The sequence below is a fragment of the Plectrocnemia conspersa genome, unplaced genomic scaffold (assembly GCF_051122295.1).
Source record: "Plectrocnemia conspersa isolate PC_06_02 unplaced genomic scaffold, ASM5112229v1 ptg000001l, whole genome shotgun sequence".
NCBI lineage: Eukaryota > Metazoa > Arthropoda > Insecta > Trichoptera > Polycentropodidae > Plectrocnemia > Plectrocnemia conspersa.
The window spans coordinates 29,694,443-29,707,811 of NW_028277165.1; the positions used below are offsets into that span (position 1 = coordinate 29,694,443).

Here is a 13,369-nt window from a genome sequence, read left to right on the forward strand (position 1 = left end):
GCTAACTACGACTATGTTAATATATTAAACACTGCGATGCAGATTCGCAAAGCAATCATAAAAAGCAAAAACTCGAAGATTTCATTCGTATTTCCGCGATTAAAATTAACGCTGAATCAGCAGTTAAATGAACCGTTCCAACTTTACCGCTTGTTTTGAACGTCCAATATAAAATATGCACCATGAGCGAATAAGTCTACGAAACGATTCGATAAACCTATTTGAACATTATTAAACTGTTTTAGTTCTAGCAAACTAAATCGATTAAATTCATCTTTGAGTATCAGTAGCTTTTTAAATTTAATTTTCTTTTAGCATCATCGATTGGATGCGGTGGTAAAAAATGTAAAATTTATTACTTTGCTTACTCGCTGGCAAAAGGGTAGCATTTTTATGTGCATGTACCTGCCAGAGGTCTATTGTTCGACTAAAACAAACTGCCGCGAGTTTTGCGAACCAAAGCCAAAACCCTCCCCATACAAAGCAAAGTACAAAGCTTTAAAATATTCAAATACATTCAAACAAGGAAAATACGATACTTGATTAACTTTACAGTCACAAAAAAATGACCTAATTAATCGTGAAGTCGAAAGAAGTACAATCGTTAAAGGACTCGAGCTTTAATTTAGTTATTTAATAAAGGGTTTTCGAAGAGCTTTAGCAAAATATATGACTCACCACTTTCATGTAGTTTATTAAGCTGTAGCCATGTGGCCAAGTGTCTTCCGCATCGCAAGATAAGGGTTTAACGTCGATTTGCTGAGATGTGTCCAAGTCGTGAAGAGCTTTTGCAAATAAATGCACTGCGTCGTACATAAGAGCTGTTTCCGTCTAAAAAAAATATATTAGTGTTGTATTATACAAATTAGACGATTTCGTGATGCTTTTTGTATAATAATAAAACAGGTTAAATTTAATAATAAAAACAAATTTCATATAATTAAGACATATCATAATGTTGTTAATTTATTAAAATATTAAATTTAAAATATTTTTTTTTATTCTAATTGAACCTCCCTTAGTATTGTATTTTATTTAGCAATAAAATGTTACTAGTTTATAACTTAAATGTATATGAGAGGGAGAAGCGATGTAGCGTGTATAGTCCATCCAAGATGTTAGCGCTCATCATCGTTGTGTTGGAAATACGGGTGCGTGTACGCATGCATGCATACATATACAGTTTTCTGCGAATTTGTTTACACCGATAGGAGAACGTTACTAATACTAAATCAGGGTTGTTTTAAGTGGTAGGGTGACCATATGTTGGTAATTGAACTAAAAATTATAATTTGTTATATTTTTATTATAAATTATTGTCATGTTGTGTAATTTAATAATTAATAAAACAATTCCTGTAATATTCTATTGGTATTTTAAAAAATATTATATTTAACAGATATTCAACCATCCATAACTGCTATCATGTTTTTGAGTTAAATATGTATATAAATAAACAAAATAAGTAAGAAAGTGATATTTTACACTTTCCGCAATAAATTAAATTAAAAAATTAATTTCACTTGTAATTTCACATAGTCACCCTATTATATTTTCTCACCAATACTGTGACGATGAGCGTTCATATCTTGGACGGACTGTACTTCGTTGTCTCGTTTTCTCTTTTAAGGACAGTCGCTGATTCGTCAACGCTGGTATTCGTCATTAAAGTGCAGTGTGGCACAGAAGTTCGATCTTCTCTAGTGATTTATTTTAAATAATTTTGTGTTGATATTGGTTTAACCCAGATATGCCCACTGTCCCATGGGTAGGTCACTAAACTCGTGCCACTGTTTTTTATTTATAAATGAAATTTTAAGAGAACAAAATTTCTTAGGCATATCTGGGTTAATTGATATCAAGGCTTTAAATATACACTGTATTTGTTCTCTTACCCGTGGATTAAAATATTTTAATTATTTTTCCATTAATCCGTACGTTGTTGGTTTTTTTACACTATTCTCTGTAAGTCTTAAAAAAGTTATAGTTCTTATCGTTGCGCCAATGATATTTTTTTAATTTATTCAATGGATTCTAATGATTTAATATAGTCGTCGAGCCATTAAACAATCTGCGAAAAATTTCTTTCTCCATTTTATATCTTTTTGCTTTTGAAGAATAGCTAAAGACTTAATTATTTTTTTGACTAGTGAAAGATTTTGAATTCTGCAAATATTTAATTAATGACATTAATGTCTGGTTTCTTCGATTATATAATAAATTTTTAATTGTCCGTTGAAATTTCCAGCTTAGCTCAGATGTACGTATGTTAAATAAACATATGTTTTTTTTTAAGATAAAATAAATAAATATTCTTAGCGAAAGTGTTTTGAGCCACACAGTTCACGCACACAATAACAAACCGGAATTTTTATCCCGAGCGTACTCTACATATCTTAATTATAGTTTTGGTAAAAAAATTATTGTATTGTCAAATATTATTCTAATATTTTAACAAACAGTTAAAAAATTGTTGAATTTTTATATATAAATATATATATTTTATATGAAATTAAACATATGTATATATTGTATATATATATATTATATTTTTATATGTGTGTATCGATTGCTTTAAGTGCAAAAATCCAAAATCATCAAATAAACACTACAAAAATAATATATTGTTTTATTTTTCTATTTTCAGCTTTTTTGATTCTTCTATGAAGTTAGCAATTTTACACTTTAAGCCATCGATGTAATATATCTATCTAAGACGTAAGATCAGCAAGGTACTTTAAATAAATAATAATAATAATAAATAACAATGAAAGTGGCATAAAAGAGGTTTTTGCCCTCACATGGTATAAAAAACATTTTAAAAGCTTACCTTAATAAACGTCATATTGTCCTGCTTTTTCACGATGCGTGCATGAAAAAAATACAAAAAATATAAATTTAACATATAATACACACACAATATATAATATATAAAATAAATTTTTCATTGTTGGCATCAAGAAAAGCTATTTCGTGTATGTAAAATGGATTCAAAAGTGTATACACGGCGGCGCATAAATATTTTATGGCATCGCTCTGAGGGATACCTTTTATGGATACGGCTCGGACTTTTTCCTTTACCTTTACTTTTTTCCTATATACATTCATACACTATGCAAAAACGAATCATTAGATTATGCTCATGAGAGTTTATTCTCATGGTTTGCATTATAGTTTTTTTTACATTTTTATATATGATATTACAAACAGATAAGTGAAACAGTAATGTTTTGTGTTCAAATCCACACGAAATCCGAATTTAAAATTTTTTTACAGTCTGTGCCATATAAAATGACTTCCAATAAAATAGGAACTTTCATTAGAACTAGAATCAAATTTTTCGCTTAGGCTTACATTTTATTTTTGATTTTCAAAGCCCAAATTTAAATTAATAGAAAATCTGCCGCTTTCACTCCGATCGTCCAAGCGATCTCTCAGAATCACAAAGAGTTAATTTTGACTTATATATAACAATAACCACATAGTAACGTATATATATATATATATACAGTAAAATCCATTTATTGAACATATTTTTCTAACCGGTTTTTAACTAGAAATAATTTATAAGCAAGGTACAACCAACGCAAAACACCACGTAAGCAAACTATATTTTACCTCAGAATATTTTTTTCTAAGGTTAAAACTATATATATAAAATACAGATACGCCTACACACAAACCTTATTATGTCTGTAAGGGTTGTGTAAAAATCCAAAAGGATGAGTCGCAGTGGGTCATCGCCACCGCGGTATACGTAAACTTCATTTGGAAATAATGTAAACAAACGTGTTTGCTTCCGGGAAATTTGCTGGGCGAAATGTCACGCTCCGGAAGTGGATAGAAGGGACGCCGGAAGCGAGAAGTTTTCATTTCTGGCCCCACACATACATACATACGTATGTATATGAACTGAATTAATATTTGATACACGCATGAATTACTGATGCCAGAAAATGGGTTCTACGCGCATACATGCACATACCTTTTTATATCACAAGGGTGTATATTTTATTATATATTATATGGGGTATGTGATCTCAGGCGGTATTCTTAATAAGCGATAAAATCTACAAATTGTATAATACATAAATCAAGCTTGTTTTGATACTGTGTGTAGTTTAATATATATTTAGTATACAATGTTTTTTTATATTTTTATTACTAAAACTTAATCAGTTAAAAAATAATAGGAATTAATTTGCTATAAAATAGTTGTGACGATATTGAGCGAAAAAAAATTTGTGGATATTTTTATGAAATCTAGATTTAATAATCATAAATTCAAGAATGATATTATTTTTGTTATAGGAGGAGCTTTCTGTGTTTCATGTTAAAATTTATCCGGAGATTGTTTGCATGCGTGTATGTTTCTATATATGTAGGTGATAGATATTTATTCAAGAGATTCAATTGCGGACATATCGTTTGTATCAAAGTACCTTTGCGGACGTCGGTCCAAGCTGCAGCTTCCGGCCAAATCTCGCCTCACCGTACACCCAATCCTTGACGACCCTTTGGATTTCCGGCTTCTCGGGGTCCAGCAGCCGGAAAGCTGTAATGTTTGTTCCGCCGTATTTGAACTCGTCCAGATCGACGCTGTGCAAATCCTGGAAGCAATCGAATCCTTTGACGACAAAGTTACCGAAAAATAAAAGCATTCGCCTTTCCCACTTTAGCTTTCTGAGAAGCAGCAATAATGGATTTTTAAGAAAGAAATGCATTGAAGGTACGGTATTAGTATAAAATAAGATATATGAGCTTAAAATAAATATTTAAAAATTATTTTACAGTTAAACTCCTGTGTTTAAATTAAAAATATAATTTAGTTTGCGTAACATGTATATATATATAAAATTGATTAATTGGCTTAATAAAGTAAATTATGTTTTTATTAAGTAAGTGTAATTCATAATTTCTACTAACATAAATATTTATTCTAAACTAATAAGTGCATATTAAATATTTTCTAATAATTATTTTTTTGATTGAATATAAATATTGCATAAATAAAATATACTTTTAATATAAAAATACGTATGTGTATTGAATAAATGATTTTTCTCAAAACTGTATTCAATGATAATTCACACTATATTTTTATTAAAGATAATAATTATTCGACTCAATTATATATCTGAAAGTTTCAGCAGATTTATACTCTGTTTGTGTTAAGATAAACTTTATATTTTTATATTTTAAAATAATTCAATCTTGCCATTTCAATTAACTTTTCTACTTTTACATTTTATATCCAAGTAAATAAACATGATTTTTTACAACAAATTTGTATATTTGTGTCAAAACTAACTTAAAAGTTATTTGGGTATATAGGATATATTCTAACTTATAAGAAAAAATATTTAGATATTTTAACATGAATTATTTTTAATTGTATTTTTTTACATACATAAATATTTATTCTAACCTTATTAAAAAATATTAAGTTTTAATTAGTTTAACTATGAAATATTATAGACTAATAAATATTATGTTTTAATTTTTAAACCAAATTTTAATTTATTGCATTGAAAAAATAAGCCTTAAATAAATAAGTCGAATGTGTTTTAAATACATCCTTAATTACAAAGTTGTATTTAAAAAATAATTTACCACTATTATAATTAAAGTATTAATTAAATATGTATACCTCGAAGAAAAGATAGATTAAAATGGTCTAGTTTAAATTTAGCTCAAACATATTTGACCTAACTTTCAGGTATACATATATTTATTTAAATATTATCGATAATTAAAAAAGTGGTAAAAACTGCAACTTTGTAATAAAAATCATATATTTAAAACACATTTGTATTTTATTTTGGGCTTATTTATTTAATGCAATATAATTGGTAATATATAAAAATTAAAATTTGGTTTAAATATTAAAAAAATATCTTTATAGTAAAATAAATGATATCATAATATTTTTTAATATGGTTGAAACAAATATTTATGCAAGTAAAAAATACACTTAAAAATAATTTACTTTAAAATATATAAGTAGTTTTTTTAATTAGTTAGAATATACATGATTTTCAAGTTAGATTTTACACAATATAGCAATTTAATGTAGGAAGCAATATACAAGAAGAAAAGTAAATTACAAAACAAATTGAAATGGTCAAGATTGAATTATTCTAAAATATGCAGGTAATCTCAACACAAACAAAATATGAATCTGTCTAAACTTTCAAATACACAATTAATTCGAATAATTATTATCTTATACGAAAATATACTGTTAAAGTATCTTTGTAAAAAAAAATATTTAACACACTCGTATTTTTATATTAAAAGTATATTTTATGTATGCATTATTATAACCCAGATTTAATTAATTAAATCTAGTTTAATTATTACAAATAATTTAATATGCATAAATACTTTTTATAAAGGCAAATTAGACAAGACTAAATATTTTTTTGTTATGTATATTGTAAATCTCATACTATAATTCTATTACAGTTTTAAAATTATTTTTATGTATTATTTTTTAAGCTAATTTATATAAAACCTTAAAGGATTAAAAACCAATAATACAAAAAATTGCTGGTGGAGAACGATTAAATTGGTTAAGAAAATAAAATTAAGTTTAAAATGTATTGTAGTAATATGAGATTACAAAGCTAATTGTAAATTTACACATATTTTAAAATTAGATTAGCTCTTGTTGATTCACAAAAAAAAATATACACCACACATATAAATTAAATTTGAGAAATTATGAACTTAAAATTATTGTTTGACTCTTAATTGTAGCAAGATTTGCGATAAGATTTATTTTCTAAAATAAATTGATAATATTAAACTAACGAAATTATTACTTAACATCATTATCAAGTTATTTTAAAATAGGAAATATGTTCAGTTAAAACTAGTTTTTGTTAAAAACACTTTAAATTTGCGGTACTCTCTAAATATATGGATATTTATTTTAATCTATCGATATACAGATATTAGTATTAAAATGTTTTTATGTATATCCTTTTTTATTTATTATTAATCACTATCATATGTACGTAAAGTTTAAAGAATATTTACTGTTATTACTATTTATTAAATTTTTTAATATACATGCCGTTCAAAGCATTTTTTTCTTAGAGGCGTATTACAGAAAATATAATATTCAACTTAAATGTTTACTCACAGAACATTATTTTTAACGTTCAACCGTTCTATCTAACATTTCTGTAACCGAACGACTGAGATTATTGTTATTCCAGTGAAAAATATTAAATCGAACCGCTTCAGCGCCAAGCATTAAACTAGATGAAAAAACTTTCTCCATTGTTTCTATATTTTGCAGAAATCGACTCGCTTTGCATACAAATAAGCCGCGCCCTCGTTTATGCAAAACAGGAGGACTTAGCAGGCAGCGAGGAGCAAATAAAAACTATATGCACAACAAAAGGTCTCAATGTGAATATTAATTGCGGCCCCCTGCAAAATTCCTTTTCTGGCCGTTCATTTTTGATAAGGCCCGTATGCAAATATCTACGGAGAGCTCGCTCCGCTCCGGGCTGATACCATTGGGATGAGATGGAGAGGTATCGATCCGACTCACCAATGATGTGATGAGATAGCTGTGGTAGTCTGACATCATGCCAATCTGCTGAGCCTGCTTGAGCACGTCGTATATCCTTTCCGTTGTGCAATCGAGGACAATGTGCGATTCTGCCGAGTTCTTGATTTGTTTGAGAAGGGGCCTGAAACAAGGCAAAGATAAATATGAAACTTTTTTAGTAAAATAGTCATTTAATTCAAAGTATGAAATATTTTTTTTCTTAATCAGACTTTGATTAAAAAAATACAATTTTATTTATACAACTAATTTATTTTTATATATTTATTTTATTTGGCGCATTAACGATAATCTGTTAAGCCCTGCACATATGTCCAAGTTAAATATATATATTCGTCCAATATGTAAAAATAAGCGAGGTGCTTTCATTTAAAATTTTAACGTCCTTTCATGTGTGATGTTAAAGCTTTATTTTCGATTTGCGCTTTTTAAAAAAAACATGTTTGTTAAATGCCAATTTACTAAATTAACAGTGTGTCTTTTTTATTTGCTCTGATTTACCTAACAAATTTAAAAATTATACGGCATCTTGATTCTATACGAATTAGCATCGCTAGGTGGCGATACATCTTACGAGGCTTATGCTATAAGATATCATATTTTATTGTAGGGCTTTTATGCATAAACTTCCCGTTTATTGTACATGCCTTGGTTAACATAAATCTCACAATGTGGCTTATATAAATCTTGGGAGGGCTCGGGTTTTCACTCACACCGTTTTGTCCAATATTTTGCGTCGTTTATCAAACGCTGAATTCTCCTTCTGGGATGCTGAAGAATGAGCGACTGTGTGCGCACTGGAAGTGTTCTTGTTTAGATAATAAAATGTACATTGAAAATTACAAAATAAAAAATGTAAACATTTTTATTTTTTAAATAACATTTTTTGCCATTAAAATAAAAAGATTAGAATATTGCTAATAATAAATATTAATTGTTTTTAAGTTGAAATGGATGCTGATGATACGAAATTAATACTGAAGGTAAATCAGATACGCATGATATATCTTGTGATTACCTATACAACTCTTGGTGCTTGGTACTTTGCCTTTTGGATCAAAGGTTGTGAATGAGTTTGTCAACTTGGTCCAATAACAATGGATGAGCTAGATTATATAATATAACAAATCTGGATGGGCTGAAGTGCAATGACAAAGTTATCAAGATATTGAAGGAGTGTACTTTATTGTATTAATGAACGTCCATATAGTTTGATTAATTTAATTACATGTAAATTACATCATTAAGTACCTAATTTTAAATTTAACGGTCTAGTTATTTTAATAAATATATTAGCTACGAAAAATCTACTACTCGGATACGTAGCTATATATATTATTTCGCTAAGATTATATTTGACAATTTTTTTTATAAAACGTTTAGATTAAATAGTATATGAACGTAACTGTTTTATAATTAAAGTAAAATACAGAAAAGAAAAAAAGTGTATAATGTTAAATTAAATAGTTTTAGCTAAAGATTCAGAACCATTTGAGCCATTGATTTTGAAAGTGGCGCAAGTCCATATTATGTTATTGTTGGATAATTAATGGTTTGCGTTTGAACTGATTTAAAAATATTAGTATGTTTTAATTTATTTATTTATTATTGTTTTCGGTATTTTTATCATAAAAATTTCATATGCATTATATTTGCGTTATTTAATTTTTCAATCAACTTTCAAAAGCAATGCTTTTAAGAAAATAAAATAATTTATTTCCTTACTTTTTTATTATATTCCAATATTTCAATACTCATACTTTTTTTGTATAGGTACATTAAACAAATCTAATCTATGAAAATCGTTAAAACCACAAGTGTGAGTTTTACGAGGTATTTTTCAAACCTCGGTCATGGCTTTATCGTACCATGAAAATTTTATATAGAAAAGCTTGCGGTTAACGCCCTCTTTGTAAAATATATAATTTTAATTTTCTAGAAAACCTCAACGGCAGTAAAAAATATTTACGTTTTACACCAAAAACATACGGCGGTTTCGCTTAACAGTTGGCAGATATTTGCGCTATGGTATCAGCTGCAGTGGAGGATAATTTCGCAAAAGCTTTCAAGAGGCAAATGCTTTGAGTGCATTATTTTGTCAACCCCTTTGGTATATACGATACTCGCTAAAGCGTCATTTTTTTTAATTGGATTTTTGTGTATTTTAATTTATTTTGATAGTTGTTTATAATTAAAAAAAATTATTACATATTTAAAATCAAGGTAGTATTTATTTATTTAACCACAAAAAACGCGATAGTTGAAAAAAAATCTAAATTTGACCTACTTGAATAAAAAAAATAATAATATATTTAAGCGCTACCGTTTTTTATTTATATGTTTTTTTGGTCCATATTTTTGTAACAGAAAATTTATATTTATTATGAATTTTGCGTAAATTAAAAGCGAAAAAAATGTGATAAAAAAAGGTGGTAAAACAGCAAAAACTGCTTATAAACTAAACAATGTTTTTAATGTGAACACTTACTATGCACTATTCAAGATCTTACAATATATAATATTTAATAGCAAAGCTGCTAATTGAAATTAAATTATAGTTTTTATTAACTCCATAATTTTTAGATTCAATTAATTACAATTTTATTATGAAAGTCATAAAACATATTATAAATGGAAATACGTCACAGTTTAATATATCACAACAGCGCCCTTCAAAATAATGAGTCTTGCACTCGTCGAATCTATTTGTGCTCGAGGATCAAGAGCATTCGAGAGGATGCTGCAGAGAATGCTGCACCATTAAAGGGAATGGACCGTTTTATTGCACTTGCACTCTTCTCTCTCTCACTCCATATAAAAAATTACAAGAGGAACCGACAATGAAATGCCTTCGCTTATTATTTTCCGATAACACTTCCATCGGAGGTTTTCTCGCAGACCTGTTTATGCGGATTCGGAGATAGCAGCTGGTCGGTGGAGAAAAAGCAATTTCAATTTAACAGTGTTGTTGTGCTCCTTTTGGACGTGTAGACATGTTTATCTACTGTATACGCAGCTATAGCTTGCGACAGAAAATTCATTCACTAATTCAAACATAGTTTGTAGATAATATGTAAATATATATATTATCGGTCAAAGTGTGACGAAAAAGAGTGTGTTAATAAAAATAGCTAAAATAGAATTAAGGCTAAGGCGGAATATTCAATTATACAAATTGATCTAATTCAGTCTAATAAATTTGATTTACCTGATTTTTGTGAATGGAAAAAGCTCGGTTAAGTGTACTCGGTATGTTTTAGCTCGAAATCTGCAATCGGAGCTTTCCGTAATTAAATGACGAAAGCTCCGTCGCTTTTTCAAGCATTGTCAATTTAGGAAACAGTAATGATATCATTATAAATTAAATTTTCTGTCAAATTTAATATAAATATAGTATATTCGTGAAAATAAACACAAAAATACTATTTTAAATAAAATATATTTTGGTATTTTTGTATTATATTTTTATTGCACAATCAATATTTGTGCAATAAAAAATATTGAATATTACAAACGTTGGTAACGTATATGAATTATTATATATTATAATAAATATACAGGAATAAATATGGATATTTTAATTGTTAAACTTATTTAAGTGCAATCAAAAGCAAAAACTCTTTAAATATACTATAGATGGAATAGCGCAGTCCGTAACGTCTCAGACTAGTAACTCCGAGGTTGCGGGTTCGAGCTGCAGTGAAATTTATTGCTTGAAAAATATTATATATAACACATTATAATTTATAAATAATAAAATATATATCACCGAATTTTAGACTTTCAGTCTAGTGGTTTAATATTTACTTGTCTGATTGTCTTACTCAGTTGCTACTGATTTACCCCGCTGTAATGATGATTTACTTAAAAATAAAAAAGAATACAAATAGCTAGTGACCAGACGTCCTTTTTTAATGAGGATTATTTTTCTTTTAGCTCCCTAAATGAGTACAAATTTCCGAAACTACCTTTTTTAGCTCTCATATTCGCCCTTAATGAACAAAACTATTTTTTGAGATGCCCTTTGATATTGTAAAAATCTGGTCACCTTAAATAAATACTTATTTCCAATGAAGAAACCCTTGTTGCAACGCATGTTCCACATAACTGAATAGGATATAAAAAATATCTACTTGTAAAAATTTGTAGAAACTGAGTGTAATTTAATCCAAATATTATTGGAGGTTTATATATAATAATATATATAAATTCTATTTTTTGCTGCTTTATTTTATTGCTTATTTTTTTGTGTACTTTTAACTAATGATTAGGAAATTAGTTTAAGATATTTTTTTTAAATTAAATTTAATAAATATAAGTTTTGCATAATCAATATATTTTAAAACACAAATATTAACTTTTAACTAATTAAACTTGTTTTAACTGTTTTTTAAACAATTTAACTATTTAATATCTGAGATTCTTGTTTTTTCCCTTATGTTCTTAATTCTCCAAAAGTAATTTCTTACCAATTTAAATAACAAAAATAAAGTTCAAGCAAATCATGTAATAATTGCTAAATTTTTTAACGTTCAGTTAAAGTATCTAAGAGATCTTACCATTAATCTGAAAAACCGAATTTCTTAATTTTTGAGTTTAAAATTAAAGTAACTTAATAAATGTTATCTTAAAGCCAAAAAACAAATTTATTATATAGTGGAATATAATATTAATTGCTGTGTCTATTTTATAAATAAATTGCGCTATAAACAATTTTCATTATTGTTGCATAAATTATGTCGCAAAATTGTATGAGCTTTCTTATAAAAATGCGACATTTAATATGATACTATATTATTGAATCAGGGAGGACCTATAACTTTGTAACTCATTCATTACAGATTAGTTTTGCTTATAATAATTATAAACGACACAAATATCACCATTTTAAATGGCGTTATATACGATTTTTATAATTGTTGCATTAATTATGTCGCAAAATTGTATGGACTTTCATATACAAATGCGACATTTAGTATGACACTAGATTTAAGTAGCAGGGTAACTGTTTTAAAAATATGTATTTTACCACTTCTAGTGTTAATCGGGGTTTTAATCTACTGCTTACATATATAAACTGGTTTGAATTTATATGTTTCTCAAAAATTTGCATTAAAATTATTTCTGAAAATATATAATAATATTATGACTGCATTAGACGATCAAAAATATGGTAATATATGAAGACAAGATTTTTAAATTAACATTTACAGATAAGATTATTGTTGAACCATTAGGAAAAATGTATTATTAGCCAAATATAAAGCAAAAAACTCGTATTTATTAATTAATTAATCTGAACATCAAGATCAAGAGATTTTTTGAATGTAGCACGATGACCTTTAGAGAAAATATAATATAATAATTACATACAAGAATGATTAAACTTGTAGTATTTGAAGACAAGTGCGCGATCAGAATCGGTGCTATCATTGTTCGACTGCTTAATAATTGTTTAAATGACGCTCTTGATTATTTTTTTCCCCGTAGTTAACTAGAAGGATACTATAGCCTATCCAAGAAATCAACGCTCATCATTGTTGTGTTGAAAATAAGGGTGTATGTACATCTGCATTCACACATCTACAGTTTTCCGCGAATTTGTTTACACCGATATGAGAACGTTACCAATACTAAAACCATATGTTGGAAATTGAATTAAAAATTATAATGTGTTATGCTATTTTTTTAATACTTAAATACTTAAATAAATGTATCCTTGAGAGAACTATACAACTAATACCTAACAGTTATCAATTAGTGCTATTTACTAACTATACCTTA

The 13,369-nt window shown here is 27.3% G+C and overlaps 1 protein-coding gene across 5 annotated transcripts in view; it reads right to left on the reverse strand.

The window, feature by feature from the left end:
• Positions 1–13,369, reverse strand: part of KaiR1D (Kainate-type ionotropic glutamate receptor subunit 1D) — a 368,488-nt gene that overhangs the window by 31,379 nt on the left and 323,740 nt on the right. For 4 of the 5 annotated variants that reach the window (XM_088201693.1, XM_088201729.1, XM_088201701.1 and 1 more), the window contains 4 exons: positions 7,568–7,709; positions 4,443–4,610; positions 2,831–2,854; positions 679–831 (listed from right to left, as the gene is read on the reverse strand). In XM_088201693.1, coding sequence (XP_088057819.1) covers positions 679–831; positions 2,831–2,854; positions 4,443–4,610; positions 7,568–7,709 — 487 coding nt within the window. The remainder of the gene's footprint in view (positions 1–678; positions 832–2,830; positions 2,855–4,442; positions 4,611–7,567; positions 7,710–13,369) is intronic. The other variant, XM_088201720.1, reaches the window with a different exon arrangement.